Source organism: Tiliqua scincoides, chromosome 9, assembly GCF_035046505.1.
Source record: "Tiliqua scincoides isolate rTilSci1 chromosome 9, rTilSci1.hap2, whole genome shotgun sequence".
NCBI classification, from domain to species: domain Eukaryota; kingdom Metazoa; phylum Chordata; class Lepidosauria; order Squamata; family Scincidae; genus Tiliqua; species Tiliqua scincoides.
Window position 1 is genome coordinate 20,413,934 of NC_089829.1, and position 15,123 is coordinate 20,429,056.

The 15,123-nt window shown below is 48.8% G+C and overlaps 1 protein-coding gene across 1 annotated transcript in view; it reads right to left on the reverse strand.

Annotated features, from left to right (window-relative positions):
• FA2H (fatty acid 2-hydroxylase) overlaps positions 1-5,013 on the reverse strand; it is a 53,051-nt gene extending 48,038 nt beyond the window's left edge. Inside the window, 1 exon segment of the mRNA XM_066637929.1 lies at positions 4,749-5,013. Within this exon segment, the coding sequence (XP_066494026.1) occupies positions 4,749-5,013 (265 nt within the window).
• Positions 5,014-15,123: the final 10,110 nt, after the last annotated feature.

Below are 15,123 nucleotides of genomic sequence, written 5' to 3' on the forward strand. Positions count from 1 at the left end.
CTACAGCTAAACCTAACAAGCAAGTAATTTATCCTCTCAGAGACGGAAAACAATACTCTGCTAGGAAGACTGGAAGGACACCAAAGAATCAGGGCTGGCACATCCATGACACCTACCAAGACAGTCACCTCAGGCAATAGACTGGCATGGAGTGCACTGCTCCTTCTACGCTGTGTGCGTGCACACCTGTAAATAGGAGCCACACACAGATGAAAGAAGTTGCCACACACTTATCAGTTCTCCTATCCTTATGTTCTGCACAGGTTAACTGTTCTGCATGGGGGGGGGGATTAGAGGGAAGGGAACATTGTTGCATAGCCCACCTCTATCCACCCACTTGCTTCCACTGTTCTTCCTTCCTAGATTGGTAAAGGAGGAGGGGAATGGAACAGAAGTATAGTGAGATGCTCTGGTCACCCTCTTCAGGGCCCTCGAGAAGAATCTTATCAGGGGGTACCAAATATCTTTTGAGCCCCTTCCCAAAGAGGAAGGGAAGAGGGGTGGGCAGAATGGGGGCAAAACTAGCAGGGGGAAAGCGGCAACAGCCAAAATAGTCTTTGGAGCCCAGGTCTACCAGTCTTCCCAATGCAGAGCTCACATCTACCTGCCTGCCTGGCACTGGCAGCTAGATATGGAAATCTAAAATCTTTCAAATATAGAAAATCATTGCAGGAGATTAATCTCGTTGTATTTAGGCTCACACTAGAATGGAAGGTGTCCTGTGTACACCCAAACTGATTTCTGCAGCAGCTGCAGTCCCACAGCTGTGTCCCTGAGCTCCTCCACACTCCTTCAGGGTTAGTGGATCCATAATCCAAAGAGCTACTGTGGTAGGTCAGTTTCCTCCCAGTTGTGACACTGTTAATGAAAGTACACACCTGGGCTCAGTGTGCATGGCTTGTGGCAGTAGTCGCTGCCATGTACCCATGGTAAGGCCCCCAGCATCCCTCATGGGCAGTGAGTCTGGGTCAGATTGCAAAATGTAAGATCCCAGGGTATTTCTGGGCCGCCTCCTTGGGCTCCTGGGCCCCGTTTCCAATCCTGGACCAGGGTACAAATTACCCCCTTTATCCCCCCTCTCGTAGGTCCTGCCCCTCTTCCCCTTCATACTTCCTCTTCCGCTCTCTCTCTCCCCCTTTTCAACCTAGAGAACAAAAGAAGCAGAGGCAAGTGCATCACAAGGTGGGGGGGGGGAGCAACTGGTATGTCGACTCAGCTGGCATGAGGTCTTGTGCCACCCTGCAAGGGTTCATGTAATACAGCACTTCAGCCCCTCATTCTCACTCCAGCCAACAAAATTTAAACATAGCATCCTGTCCTCTACTTTACTCATAATATAGAATTGTTTTAGCACTACTGCATGCCAGATTTCAGGGTCATTTCATGCCCATTCACAGAACAGTCTGTGGAATGCTTTCTTGTATCGGAACTAGACTACAGTTCTGCTCCCAGGGAAGCAGTCACAAAAGCACAGATTGCGGTTCTGTGCCAAGTTGCAAACTGGTTCAGATAATCATTTTTCCAACAAGTTAGATTTTATTTGCACTTCTCCCATCAGCCCTGAAAAAACCCATGTACAAACTTGCCTATCAAATGTTGCAAACTATTTTTCACATTTTCATACCATCCTTCCTCCAAGGGACTCAGGGTAGTGAACGTGGTCACTCCTTTTGTCCTCACAACAACCCTGTGAGGTAGGTGAGGCTGAGAGAGATTAACTTGCACAAGGTCACCCGGGATGCTTCATGTCTGAGTGGGGATTTGAACCCGGATCTTTGAGGTCTAAGTCCAACTCCTGAACCACCATCATCCTGGCTCAAGACGCATACATGTCATACCATTAAGTCAGCATGCTTTTAATGACTGGCAATGATACTTATGAAATTATTTCACTAACAGTCTCAAAATAATGTAATTAGACAAGGTGTTCCTATCTTTCATCAGGTAGTGCATGTTCAGATCATGTGTGAATTGGCCCAGAATCTTTGGGTACAAACTCCACTTGGACTTTCAGTCCAGAAACTTCAGTGTCCTGCCAGTACAGTCCTGCCAGCATCCTTACCAGCATGTATCGTGCTGAACATAAGTTACTGTGCACAGAACTTTCTCTGTTGTGCAAAATAAAACCTCCCTTTCATACCTTGCAACACGTATTTGAGTCAGAGCCAAACTGGATATGGGACCATGTCACCTGAAGGGCCACAGTCTCTCAACCTGCCCAGGGCCTGAGATCTGCATTGGAGGGTCCGCTTTCTGAACCCCATGACAGAAATTCAGGATGGTGAGCACAAGAGATGGGGTGTGTGTGTGTGTGTGTGTGATTCTCGTTAATCAATGGTTTTGATTTCTTGGGAAAGTGGTCTATAAAAAATGGAACCACCAACAAAAATATGAAGTGGGATTTCCATTCTGAGAAAGCAGGTGCATCCAGGTTTGTGCAATTTGGATCAGGGCTGTAGCACTGGGCGGAGGAGCAGTTTAACCCATTGCACATACATTGTGCCACATGTCAGACTCAAATCCTGCCCCATATCAAAGCTATTATCCACAGAAAGGAAAATGTTCAGGGATGATGCTCAGGCCCTCTGCAACCAACAGAAGCTTCAGAGACAATATGGAGTGAGGCCATGACACAGGAGTAAAAGTTAGATTCCCTCAGCCCATGCCACAATCCCCACTCAAATAAGCAGAAGGGCTTCTTTCCAGGTGTGTTGTCAGTTTTCAATGAAACTTCCTACACACCCCACTTTCAGGCCATGTTGCAATCTTCCCCTACATTTTTTGGTAATCATCTGGAAAGGGTGACCCTCCCACTCAACCCATACCGTTCATAAGCATTCGTATACAGGCACCTCTCATTTATATGGGTCGAGGTGCACATTTTTAGAATAACCTGTGTTCACAATTAATACCAAAACCCAATTTACGCACTTTAATTTAATTACCCTCCAATCAAATTATGCACTTTAAATTTGAAATAATTCAATACATTTCCAGCACTCCTGCATATTCAGGTGGCTTTGTGTTCCTTTTGATTTTAAATTATGCGCTTTTTTTTAGGCGATGTTTTCCACAAACATAGCCCCCAGAGTAAAAAGGCATGCGCCTGTACCTCTTTTTAAGAAGTAGTGAGTAATGGCAAGGCTATGCCCTCCCCAACATGAATGTCCTGCCTCTTTAGATCTTTTCCCCCTCCCCTAAACCACTGAATGCTTCCTCCTGCATAACACGCAATGGGAGAGAAGTGTTGCCCTGTGTTGCCCTATGGCAAAGCTGATAGATTTGATGGCACAAAGGTTTGAAGATGTGTGTCTAAAGGTAGCACTGCAGGAGAGGGCAGGGCAAGCAAAGGTCACAATGGGATGGAGAATCATTAGCGACACGGTGACGGCAGAGCTACAAGGTGCTGGGCACACTATATTTGCTCTGCCACCTGAATTCCAGGCTGCACCACCCCACCCTGCATTCACCTGTGTGATAGCAACTGTGAAATGCACACAATAAAAAGCTCCAAGGCTTTTTTTTTTTTTTTAAATACACATAGGAAGAGCAGCTTTGGAACTCCAACCAACAGGAGTTGAGAAGGGGAGAGGCCCCTTAACCTTTCCCCTCCAGCCATTTCTCTGGTTCAGACTCCTGCACTGTCATGCAGGCCTCCAACTTCCTCTCCCTCCCCTCAAGAAATTACAAAACATGTTTGTTTGCAATAAATCCACCCTATACCACACACACACGTTCTAATCCTCTGGGTCATCACTACATCTTGTGGCAGTGAGTTCCCTATGTCGACTTTACATGCAGGTACACGACACACCCCCTTCTCCAACTAACCAGAGATCAGCAGCACTGGTACAGCAGCACTGACCATGCCATACTGATTGGCAGCCTCTCTTCTGGGGGAGAGAGTCTACTTCACACTCCTCCATCACTGCAGAAACCAGCTCTTCTTCTTCCACATACCTGCTCAGGTGGGGCTCCTGTTTCAAGGTGCTCTAACTCAGCATGGCCAGTTGATGTTTCCACCAGCCAGACCCCCTGGGTGAATAGGGGCAGAGGCAGCAGGGGCTCCATGATGTGCAAGAGATGCCAGCCTTTGCCTGGGCTGCTCCCCTTTTGCACAGCGCACCATTAAAAGAGGAAGAGCAGGTCCTGCCCTGGCAGAATGGCTCCCTTCCTTGTCCCAGCTGACAGCCTCACCTGGACACCCCACTGGGGTCTCTGAAGGTTTCCCCCCAAGCCAGTGAAGTGCCAGCAGCTGATCCAGGCTACAATCCTATCCATACTTATCTGGGAGCAAACCCCATTCATTACAATGGGACTGACTTCTGAGCAGACATGCCTAGGATTGGGCTGCCAGGCTGCAAACGTATCCATCCTTTCCTGGGAGAAAACCCCATTGACTATAACGGGACTTATAGTAGTAGACATGCCCAGGACTGGGCTGCCAGGCTGCAATCCTATCCATACTTACCTGGGAGCCAACCCCATTCATTACAATGGAACTTACTTCTGAGTAGTCATGCATAAGACAGGGAGCCCAATCTCGCCCCTCCGCGTTCACACGCACACTCTCAGCCGCGGCCCCCCCCCGCTGGTGTGGCAGGCAGCAGTTCAAGCGGGAAAGCTGCCTAGCGCAGAGCTGCAAGTGGGGAGACAGCGGTGGGACTGCCGCCTGCCCTCGACGGGGGGGCTGCGGGGCCGGCGCACCTGCCGCCGCCGCCACCCGCTCACCTGCGCAGCGCCGCCGCGGGGCTCGGCGTCCAGGTCGCCCAGGTAGTACTGCTCCAGCCAGCGGCGCGCGTTGCCGGAGTGTCGGTGCGGCGGGCCGTCCAGGGCGGCGCTCACGTCGGTGCCGGCGCGCTCCAGCAGCTGCTGCTGCCCGCCCGGGTGCAGGTGCACGAAAGCGGACAGGTCGTAGAGGCGGCGCCCGCACAGCACCAGGCAGGCGCCCTGCGCGCAGCCCTGCTGCACCTCGGCGCGGCTGTAGCGCCGGAGCCCGTCCGGGGGAGACATCGCTGCTGCGCGGAGAGTGTGGTTGCTGCGGCCGCTACCCGCACACCTGCCCAGCTCCATCCTCCCACGCGCGCATGACGCCCCGGGACACGCCCCGCCCCGCCCCGCCCCGAGCGCCGCTCGCCAGGCCTGCCGGCCGGCCGGCCGGCCAGTCGCCTCCCTCTGGTGATGCCCGGCGGGCCTGGGGTGGGGGTGGTGGAGTACCCAGCTCAGGCCAGCACTGGGCTCCAAAGCCCCAGCGAAGGGAATGCTGCATCGCAGCTGCACTGGCACTGGCGAGTTGGATAGGATGGGCCCTCCAGCCCAGTCCGATGCATGTCTGCTCACAAGTCTGCCCCAGTAGAGTCAATGGGGTCAGCTACAGGCCCCAGTGCTGGCCTAGCGAGTGCCAATGGGAGGCAGGCAGAACCAGTGGAGCTCTGCCTCTGTGTTGGGTCCACAGCCTCACACAGATGCTCTTGATTCTATGGCAGCCCAATGGTTGCCATAGAATCAGGTAGCCCCATTGCAGGGCTAGTTGCCTTACCTGGGGGGAGGGGACAACCCTTCTCCCAGGTGCCACCATCGCGGCCCAATAAGGATGCTGCTGCAGCCATTTTCAGCATGACAGCAGCCCCATGAGTCAGACAGCATAGGATTGGGCTGTTAATTCAGTGTTTTCAGACCTTTTAGCATTGGGACCCACTTTTTAGAATGAAAGTCTGTCAGGACCCACCGGAAATGATGTCGTTAACCTGGAAGTGATGTCATGCCCAGAAGCAACACCATCAATTTAGGCTTTAAACCTAAGCCTCGATCAGCCAAAGGTTCCATTACACAGTGTGCTCCTGCTGTTATTTTGCATAACTTGGAATTCAAATGTTCCAGCCTGGAAGTCGCAGTGCAGACTTGGATCCTTCCCCAGTCACACAGCCCTTCAGCATCCTATCCTCCCACCTTTCCAGGGCTGTACTGGAATCGCGGTTGATTCTTGAGGTTGATTCTTGAGGAGAAAGTGTGGTGCTAGCCCTGGCCCCTTGCTCAAGATCAGCCAGGAAACCGAGGGTTAACCCCAGGGCTCTAATTAGCAGTGAGTGTGTCCCTGACCTCTTCCTGCCTCCCCATAATGCCTCCTCCTTGCCCTGTCCCCACTCTCCACCTGCCCACCTCTCCCTATGCCTCCACCTACCTCTCCACTGCTCCACAGTCTGCGTGACCACCGAGTGGGGGAGCTGGGGCACCTGCCCGGTGCTAGCACCCACAAATGTGCCTTATGGTACGTTTGCAACAGTGTGTGCCAGTGGTAAGCTGCGCTCCGAGCTCAGGATTGGGCTCTTGCTGGTTTGCTGACTAATCAACGGACTCATCAACTGGCTGACAGATTATGGACTGGCTAACTGTTTAATAGACCTGCTAACTAACTAACAGACTAATGAGCTGGCTAATGGACTGACTGCCTGGCAAACTAGCTGAATTGAGACTGCTGAGTGGTGGAGAGCTTAGGGGGCACTGCTGCTTTGAGAACTGGACCTTGCAGCCGCACAGGCAAGCTACCCATTAGTTATCTTCCAGTTGGTGCTGGGGTTCAGCAGTAGGTTTATACAACTCTAGAGCTAGCTGTGCTTGAGCAGGGGGGGGGGGGAGGACACAGGATGACTCATTAGCTGAAAGTGGGTGTAAGTTCTCTAGGCCAAGTTCAGAATGGGAATTTGGCCAAACAAGGCCAAAGCAGCATGCCTCTCTCTCTGTGGGAGCCCCCCGTTCCCCGTATCTTTGTACCCTGTATTTTCAACTCTGTGTTTTCAATGACAATTGAGTTAGGTACTATGTGACCCACCTGAAATTGGCTCGCAATCCATCTAATGGGTCCCAACCCACGGTTTGAGAAACACTCACTTAATTCTTACATATTCCATCTATATTATGTATCCCCCTTTTTTCCTTTTGCTTTTTTTCTTTTAGTGGATTTGGTGTCCTGGATTTTGTTTCTACACATTTACTTACAAACAAAGGAGAGAAAAAAGCAAGGACAAAACCCAGGCTCCCTCCAGGGTTGCAGGGCAGGGTTTCTGGCTCAAGGGGAGGGCTCATCCTCTCTCCTGTGTCTCTTGGCATAGGCTCATGGGCACCTGACAAGAGATGAGAAGGGGAGCCTTTTCCATGGTGGCACCCATTATGTGGAACTCCCTGCCTCCTTGGAGGTAGGGGTGGATAAAACGGAACCCATAATATTAAATGGAACAAAACAAATATTTAACTGGGATACCATAAGGCAGTGATTTTCAACCTTTTTCATCACACAGAACAGTGACAAGGCACTAAAATGGTCAAGGCACACCATCAGGTTTTTTACAATTGCCAATGCACACCATGCTGCCCGTGGGGGCTCACATCTCCCATTTGCCCTATTAATAAATGACCTTCCCCCAAATTCCTGTGGCACACCTGTGGACCATTCACAGCACACCAGTGTGCCACGGCACAGTGGTTGAAAATGGCTGCCATAAGGGCTGTAGCTTGGTGGCCAAGCTCTTGTTTAGCATACAAAAGATCTCAAGGACCATCCCTGACACAATCTCCAAGTCTGGCTGGAGCCTAGAATGTTCTGTTTGAAACACTTAGGGCGCAATCCCTAACCCCTTATGTTCCAGCAATGACATAAGGGCAGTGCAGCTCTGAGGTAAGGGAACAAACATTCCCTTACTTTGGGGAGGCCTCTGTGAGTGCCACCCAACTGCAGGAGGCAGCACATTTTCCATTGGCACCGCTATGCCAGTGCTGGAAAGCACTGACATAAGGGGTTAGGATTGCACCCTTCAAGAGTCATTGCCCATTAATGTCGGACAGCACTGACCAGAACGGACCAAGTGTCTGACTCAGGATGGCAGCTCCCTGAGCTTAGATAGCCTGTGCTGATCCAGCTCATGGGATCCTCAGTAAGAAATACGATGTAAGCAAACAATGCCATCAACATTGGAAAGGGCAACACATGGCATTATGGCTGTGATACCCATTTACAATCACTTTGCTTACACAGGCACAACCAGGGTGGCCCAAAGCCTCCCGGTGCCTGAGGCGGCATGGAACATGGTGCTTCCCTTATCCAGTGATGTGCCAGTCTCTGCTCCTCCCACTTCTGGTGTGAAAAAGGGAGAGATGGAGTGGGAAAGGAAGTGTGGAGGAGAAGAGTTTCTGTCACTCAAGCTCTTCACTCTCCATTCCTCCACATTTCCTTTTCCAAAACTCATCCCTTTCCTGCTTTTCCAAGCCAGGGAATGAGAAGAGGAGGAGGAGGAGCAGAGAAGGCAAGTGGGAAGGGAAAGAGGAACACCTAGGCTGAGATCTGAGATTGGGAGCAGAGGCTAATTGGTGGCTGCCCTGCTGTCCCATGCAGATGTTTAGCCTTTGGCACAAGCCAAAAGGCTCTTGGCCTGGGATCCTAGCCCCTCGGGTCCAGGGTATTTGAGGGATCGCCTCCTTCCATACAATCCGACCCGTCCTCTCAGGATGGCAGCTAGAAAGAGGGCCTTCTCGGTGGTGGCTCCCTGTCTGTGGAACTTCCTCCCCCTGGAATTGAGAACAGCTCCCTCTTTAGAGTCCTTTCGGCAGGGGCTTAAGACCTTTTTATTTAGGAAGGTCTTTTATGCTGACACCAGGGGACATGGCGCTTTTAAAATGTATTTTAATTCAGGATCTAGGTTTTTTATTGTGTTTTATTGTTTTTAATGTCTTATATATATATATAAATTTTTGCTGTAAGGGCCATTTTTAGGAATGGATAAGGTACTGATGAGGGATGAGTCCGGGTAGGTGAGCTGCTGGCTACCTACCTAGAAGGAGCCAGATATGCAGAGTATTCCAAGCCACTTTAGCTTCAGATGCGCTGGTATGAGCTAAAACATCCGAGCTATTTTTATGCAGGTTCTCTTATAGATTTGTCCCCAGGCAAGGACCAGAACCCATAAAGGTGAGAAGGGAGGGGAAAGACTGCCAGTCTTGCTCTGTTCATAGGTGAAGGTTCTGCCTCTTCACCTATGAGTGGGGCCTCTTCAACTGAGCAGATTCCCCCCTAACAGGAAAAGAAGGAAAGAAGGACCAGCCTCCTAGGGCAAAAGCAAAAACCATTTTGAGTAGATGCCAAAAGACGCAGCCATGGTTTTTAACTCTCAAGTAGCCACAAAACCTGTGAACGCTGATGTTTTCTAATTCAGCCATGCTCAAAGCAGTATTCCTTTATTTAAATAAAAAAAAGACATGTACCCCACCTTTTCCCCCAAAAGGGGTACCTGGAGAGCTTTGAGAGTGGCCAGTAATTGTGCAGTGCAGTAGGGTCCTGGGAGGGTTTCTTCAGGATCAGGTGAATCACAGTGAGCTTCAGTGTTGCTGGCATCATCTCCCTTCTTGAAGATGAATTAATCCCCTCCCTGCCCACTCCCCAGTTTCTCCTGGACAAACAGAGTAAGCCAAGCTGGGCAAGGATCAAGCATATTAGACAGAAGACCACACCCTGCAGGTGACATTTAGGTGACCGTGTCTCAATCCATTTCAAAGGGCAGGCTGAGAGGCATGCAATGCTACCCAAATGGTCCCAATCTGATGAATGCAACCCCCCCTCAAAGCTCCAGAAAAGAAAGCCCCCCTCTAAGCTGTCAAGGAAAATGTATTGAGCCGGATGGAAAGTGAACCATGCATATGTGTTTACTTGTGAGTAGGCAACCAAGCCTCTGCTCTTATCAAATGCCAGGTGAAGGGGAACACAAAGCTGCCAGAATTATCCTGAACCCATGAATGCACTAGGAGGTGTTCTCCCCATCAAAAAGAAAAAGGATAAAAACAGAGGCTTGAGCAACTGGTAAAGTTAAACTTTCTTTTTCAAGTCTCATAAAGCAAGGTGGGTATCATTTTAAAAAATGAGTCCCGGTGTTAAAAAACGTGGGAACCACTGTTCTAAATTGTTCCAGAGCCGTTTCACCCAAACTCTAGCTGTTTCACCCAACTTGTTACAAAGTTCACCGCAAAATCGCACTAAATGCTTAATACCATTAGGAAAAAGTAGTGTGGCATGATAAAATAGATCAAACAACAATTAATAACATTATACAGCATCAACAGAGTATTAAAGTTGACGATGAAGATGTTTCAGAAGTTCTCACATCACCTGATGAGTTTTCATTGCAAACTATGAGCATCTCTCTTATGTTTCACTGGTTTTTCCAGTTTCCCAGGAGTTCTTTCACCTCCAGTTTGTTCAGACCCATATTCACAGTAATTTGTAGGCACACGGCACAAAAATAGATGTGCTGTAAAAGGAAACGTGTTGGGCACATGACTTGAATCCATGGGGATGAGCTACTCATCAGGAAGTCATAAGAAAGAGGGTGCCTTTTCCAGAACCACACTCCAAGGGTACTAAAGAGCACTTCCTCTACAGGCCACAGGACTACACCCAAGAAAGGGAGCACTTTTGGACCTCTGTCCTATTGAGGGAAACATCCAAAATTTGATCTGACCTCCAGGAACTCCTTCCTGGGCATGCAAGCAAGTTCGTCCTCTTTTCTGTGACCAAAGCCAAAGGCAGCTCCACCCCTTAGGGAGGTAGACCTTTGCCTCCCCATGGAAATCAGTCCTCCTATCCCCCACGCTGTTCCCAGATCTTATATTGGTATGGATAAAGAGGGACAGTCTTAATCTGTGTAGAAGTGTGAGTTTGAGTATGTTGTAGTGATGGTCATGTTCATGTTGACCTAAGACCAGGGAAACCTTGGTTCAAATCTCTGCTCCTCCATGAAGCTCACTGGGTGGCCCTGGACCAGAATGATTTGTGATAAGGTTGGAAGGCGTCTTGGAGTTCATTTAGTCCACCCACCCGCTCCTGCACTTAGTACAGGCAACTGCTACAGCACCCCCAACAGGTGGTCATCCAGCCTTTGCTTGTAAACCTCCAATGAGGGAGAGCCCACAAATATAGGCTGTTGCAGAGCCAGGCATTTACAGTTAGGAAATACTGCCTCATGTCTAGCTCAGGGATGCCCAAACCCTGGCCCTGGGGCCACTTGCGGCCCTCGAGGACTCCCAAAGCGGCCCTCAGGGAGCCCCCAGTCTCCAATGAGCCTCTGGCCCTCTGGAGATTTGCTGGAGCCCACACTGGCCTTATGCAACTGCTCTCAGCGTGAGGGCGACTGTTTGACCTCTCGTGTGAGCTGTGGGATGAGGGCTCCCTCCACTGCTTGCTGTTTCATGTCTGTGATGCAGGAGCAGCAGCAAAGGAAAGGCCAGCCTTGCTTTGTGCAAGGCCTTTTATAGGCCTTGAGCTTTGCAAGACCTTCATTCATTCATATAACTTCATCTTTAATATATTCATTTATGTAAACCTATGTAAATTTATTCAAATTTTAAATGTAAATTAATTCTTTTTTTCCTCCAGCCCCCGACACAGTGTCAGAGAGATGATGTGGCCCTCCTGCCAAAAACTTTGGATACCCCTGTTCTAGCCTATATCTATGTCCCTATAATTTCAACCAGTTTGTCCTCATCCTGCCCTCAGGAACTACAGGGAGTAGGTCCTCCACTTCTGCATGGCAGACACTTGAGGATGGCTATTATCTCCCCTTAGTTGTCTCTTTTCCAGGTTAAGCATACCAAGCTCTTCATCTTTTCTCATAGTACCTCATCATTTTACAGCGCAATCCTATCTTACGTTGGAACAGGCAAGCCAGGAAGCTTGTGCTGTATCCAGCATGAGATAAGCACCAAAGTGGTCCAGTTGAAGGTAAGAGGAAACTAATCCCCTTTCCCCAGGGTAAGCCACTGCAGTCCCTATGGGTCTCTTTGAACTTGTGTCACCTCAGGAGATGGCACATTCAAGGAGAGCAGAGCAGCTTGAAACCGCTCTGCACTGCTCAGGAATGAGGGTTGGAATCCGGCATAACAGCTTGATCCCAGCCCCACCTCCCACTCCCTGCCCGCCTGCCCGCCCCAGGGACTGCCCTCTGCCCACCCTCCCCCTGCCCTAGAACACCTTCCTTCTGCCTCCTCCCTGCCCACTGCAGACCCTCGCATCGGCTGAGCTTGGCCGATGCAAGGCTTATCCTGCAAACCACCATGGAGGCTGGATGCAGTCTCCAGTGCACCTCTGTGCGGTCGCGCAGTTTGCTCTTGAGAAGGCGCAAACATGCTTTACGGCACGTTTGCAATCCACATTTGCAAGCCTAACTCATAGTTAAGATTGTGCCCTTAGTTGCCCTCTGCTGACCCTGTTCCAGCTTTTCAACATCCTTAAAGCTTGGCATCCAAAATGGGATGCAGTTTCGTTTTCCAAGTAGCATCTGACTAGTACAGAATGGAGTGGAATGAAGACTTCTTGTGATCTAGGCTCTGTACCTCTGTTAATGCAACTTGAAAGTCAGGTTCTGTTTACACCTCAATAGCTAAAGCTGAACCAGTAGGGAAGTCCACAGTCCATAACTGTAATTGAAACACATCAAATGATTTATTGATTTATGGAAGACATTACAGGTCACATGTGATTATGGAGCATATAAAAGTAGTACATACAAGAGAAATGGACAAAGTAAACAACACAAAATCATCAAATGAATAAAGTGTAAGTCAACAAAATAATACTGTTTTGCTGAAGTCTAAACCCCTCCTGCCATGTATTTAACGCTAAAGGCCTGCTAGATTAATTTCAAGCTGCAATCCCAGATGCATTCCAGAAAATGAGCCCCAGTGAACACAATGAGATTTGGCCCACAGTGCCACATTAGAAGTTCCCTAATTTAACCCAATCATCCATCCCATAAATTAAGGGGATGAACAAAACAAGTTCATAGCTTCCCGCATTTGTTTGACTCACTCAGGACTGATTGGTGAAGGTGGAGCTACAAAAGAGGTGATGAATCCATAACAATAATCCCCAGTCCGCAAACTGGATGAGAACAAAACTTGTTCCGATGGGAAAAGGAAAAATCTGTGATTAAAATCAATTCATAAGATACTTGTTTAGAGGTTAAAAGTGTGTCTTAAGAAAGTGTGTCTTATCATCTCAGAGGGACTAGGGAACTATTACAAATCAATGGGAGAAAAGGACAAAAGGAAAAAAAATCCCTGTTCTTTTGGGGAGTATTTCATCCTTGCACCCGCTGTTCCTGCTAAGCTGTGCAGCTGCAAGGCCTGCATAGCTCAGCCAAGCCCCGCATAGCTCAGAACTCAATAACCTGGAAGTTCGGCTATGACGCATGTTGTCATTCATTGTCCAGAGAAGGCATCACAACTTGGATGCCATGCTGTGCCACAACTTGGTTGCCATGCTGTGCGGTAAGGGATCCACACAGTGGCACTGACCTCTTACAGGGAACATTGCTTGCGCCGCTTTTCTCTCAACTGCCCACACCATTCCGTTTTTATGTCAATTCTTCCCCATCTTCATTATCTATACATTCCCTATTTTGGAACCGCTGGATGCAGCATCCGTCGCTGCTGAATCCACCCCTTTCCGCAGCCTCCAAACCCCACTGTTCTTTCCCGCTCCCTGCCCCATTTTACCCCTCCCTGCCCCACCGCTGCTTGACCTGCCCTGCTGGGTGTAGTCAGTTCCGATAACAGACTGGGAGCACTGCCAACATACACCATACAGTAATAATTAGCTATTATTACATTTATTAGACAGTGGAACTCACTTCCAGTGGTGCAAAAGGCTGTGTGCCTTTTGGTTTGGACTGTCAGTTTCAATATATAGCCTCCTCTTTGCACCTGTTTTGTAACTGTTTCAATGACACAACTCCACTCCAATGTGTCTGTAAACCTCCACCACCACCCCACCCACCCCCTGTCATACAACTGCATTACATGCTAATTGTGCTCGGTTTGCTTCTGCATTTTGACTGTTACTGTTAATCCAACCCCTTAGGCAACTTTTCCTGTTTATTTGCATCTTGATACTCCTGACTGTGTGCCTGGAACTGACACATCAGTAGGTGCCTGTTCTGAGTCCATTAACACAGCAAGTTACACATTTACACACTAATACTGAACACCCCAGAGCCCCTTTCCCACCCAGTTAACAAGATTAATCTGCTTACCCCAGAGTGGCCATGTAGCAAGGACTCCAGGAACTTATTAAATACTGGAGGATTTTGGCCAGCAAGCTGTCACTCTACCTGGTACAACAACCCCTTCGTTTGTACTGAGTTTCCACACTGCATCACACCCTCCAGCATGGCTCTCCAGAGTCAGAGCTATGATCGCACTTTGACACTCTCTCTCCCTTTTCCCAACTTCCCATTCCTCTGCCTCACCACCCAACTTTCTCCCACCTCCAGGTGGGGTTTCAAAAGCAGAGCTTTCCCTTTTCCTTTCATATTGGTGGACCAAATACAAGCGCACACACAGTCACACCACACCTGGGAACATATCACACAAACACACCTGTTATGTTTAGAGATTTTTTAAATGAGACCTGTATCTTTGCAATCACATACTTCTTCAATAAATCTCTTTTGAAGGTGCTCCCTTGCCTGTTTCTTGAATTAATTCTCATTAATACTCGTCCTTGTGCCCAACCTAAAAGATCCCATTTTTTTCCTGGCTGCCCCTTCTAGGAAGCTAAAGCTAGAGAAGGGTTAGCTACTTCAATCGTCTTGAAGCTGACCCCAAATTTTTTTAACTACTTCTCCAAGTAAATAATTTGAGGGCCAGTGGCAGGGTCAGCTTTAAGTCAGTTGGACCAATTGCTCCCAATTGGGACCCATACCCAAGAGACCCTGTGCAAGGGTAATTTACTCTAGTCTTGTATACAACTGTATATTAAAATGTGCTTAAGTCCTTCTGGCCCATTAACTCGCACGCACTTTTTAAGCACACTTTTTGATTGCTTTCCATTCTATTATAGAGATATAAAGGCTGCAATCCTAACCACACTTTCCTGAGAGTAAGCCCCATTAAACAAAATAGGACTTACTTCTGAGTAAACCTGGTTAGGATTGTGGCCAAAGTCTATAAAAATGTTTGCTCTTTGTAGGACAATTTATAGCTATCTGATTTTTGAATAGCCTCTGGACTTGAGGCATTTATTTATCTGACCTTTTCATCACCCATGAGGCTCTGCGGGACCCACCAGAAATCGGGTCCTGA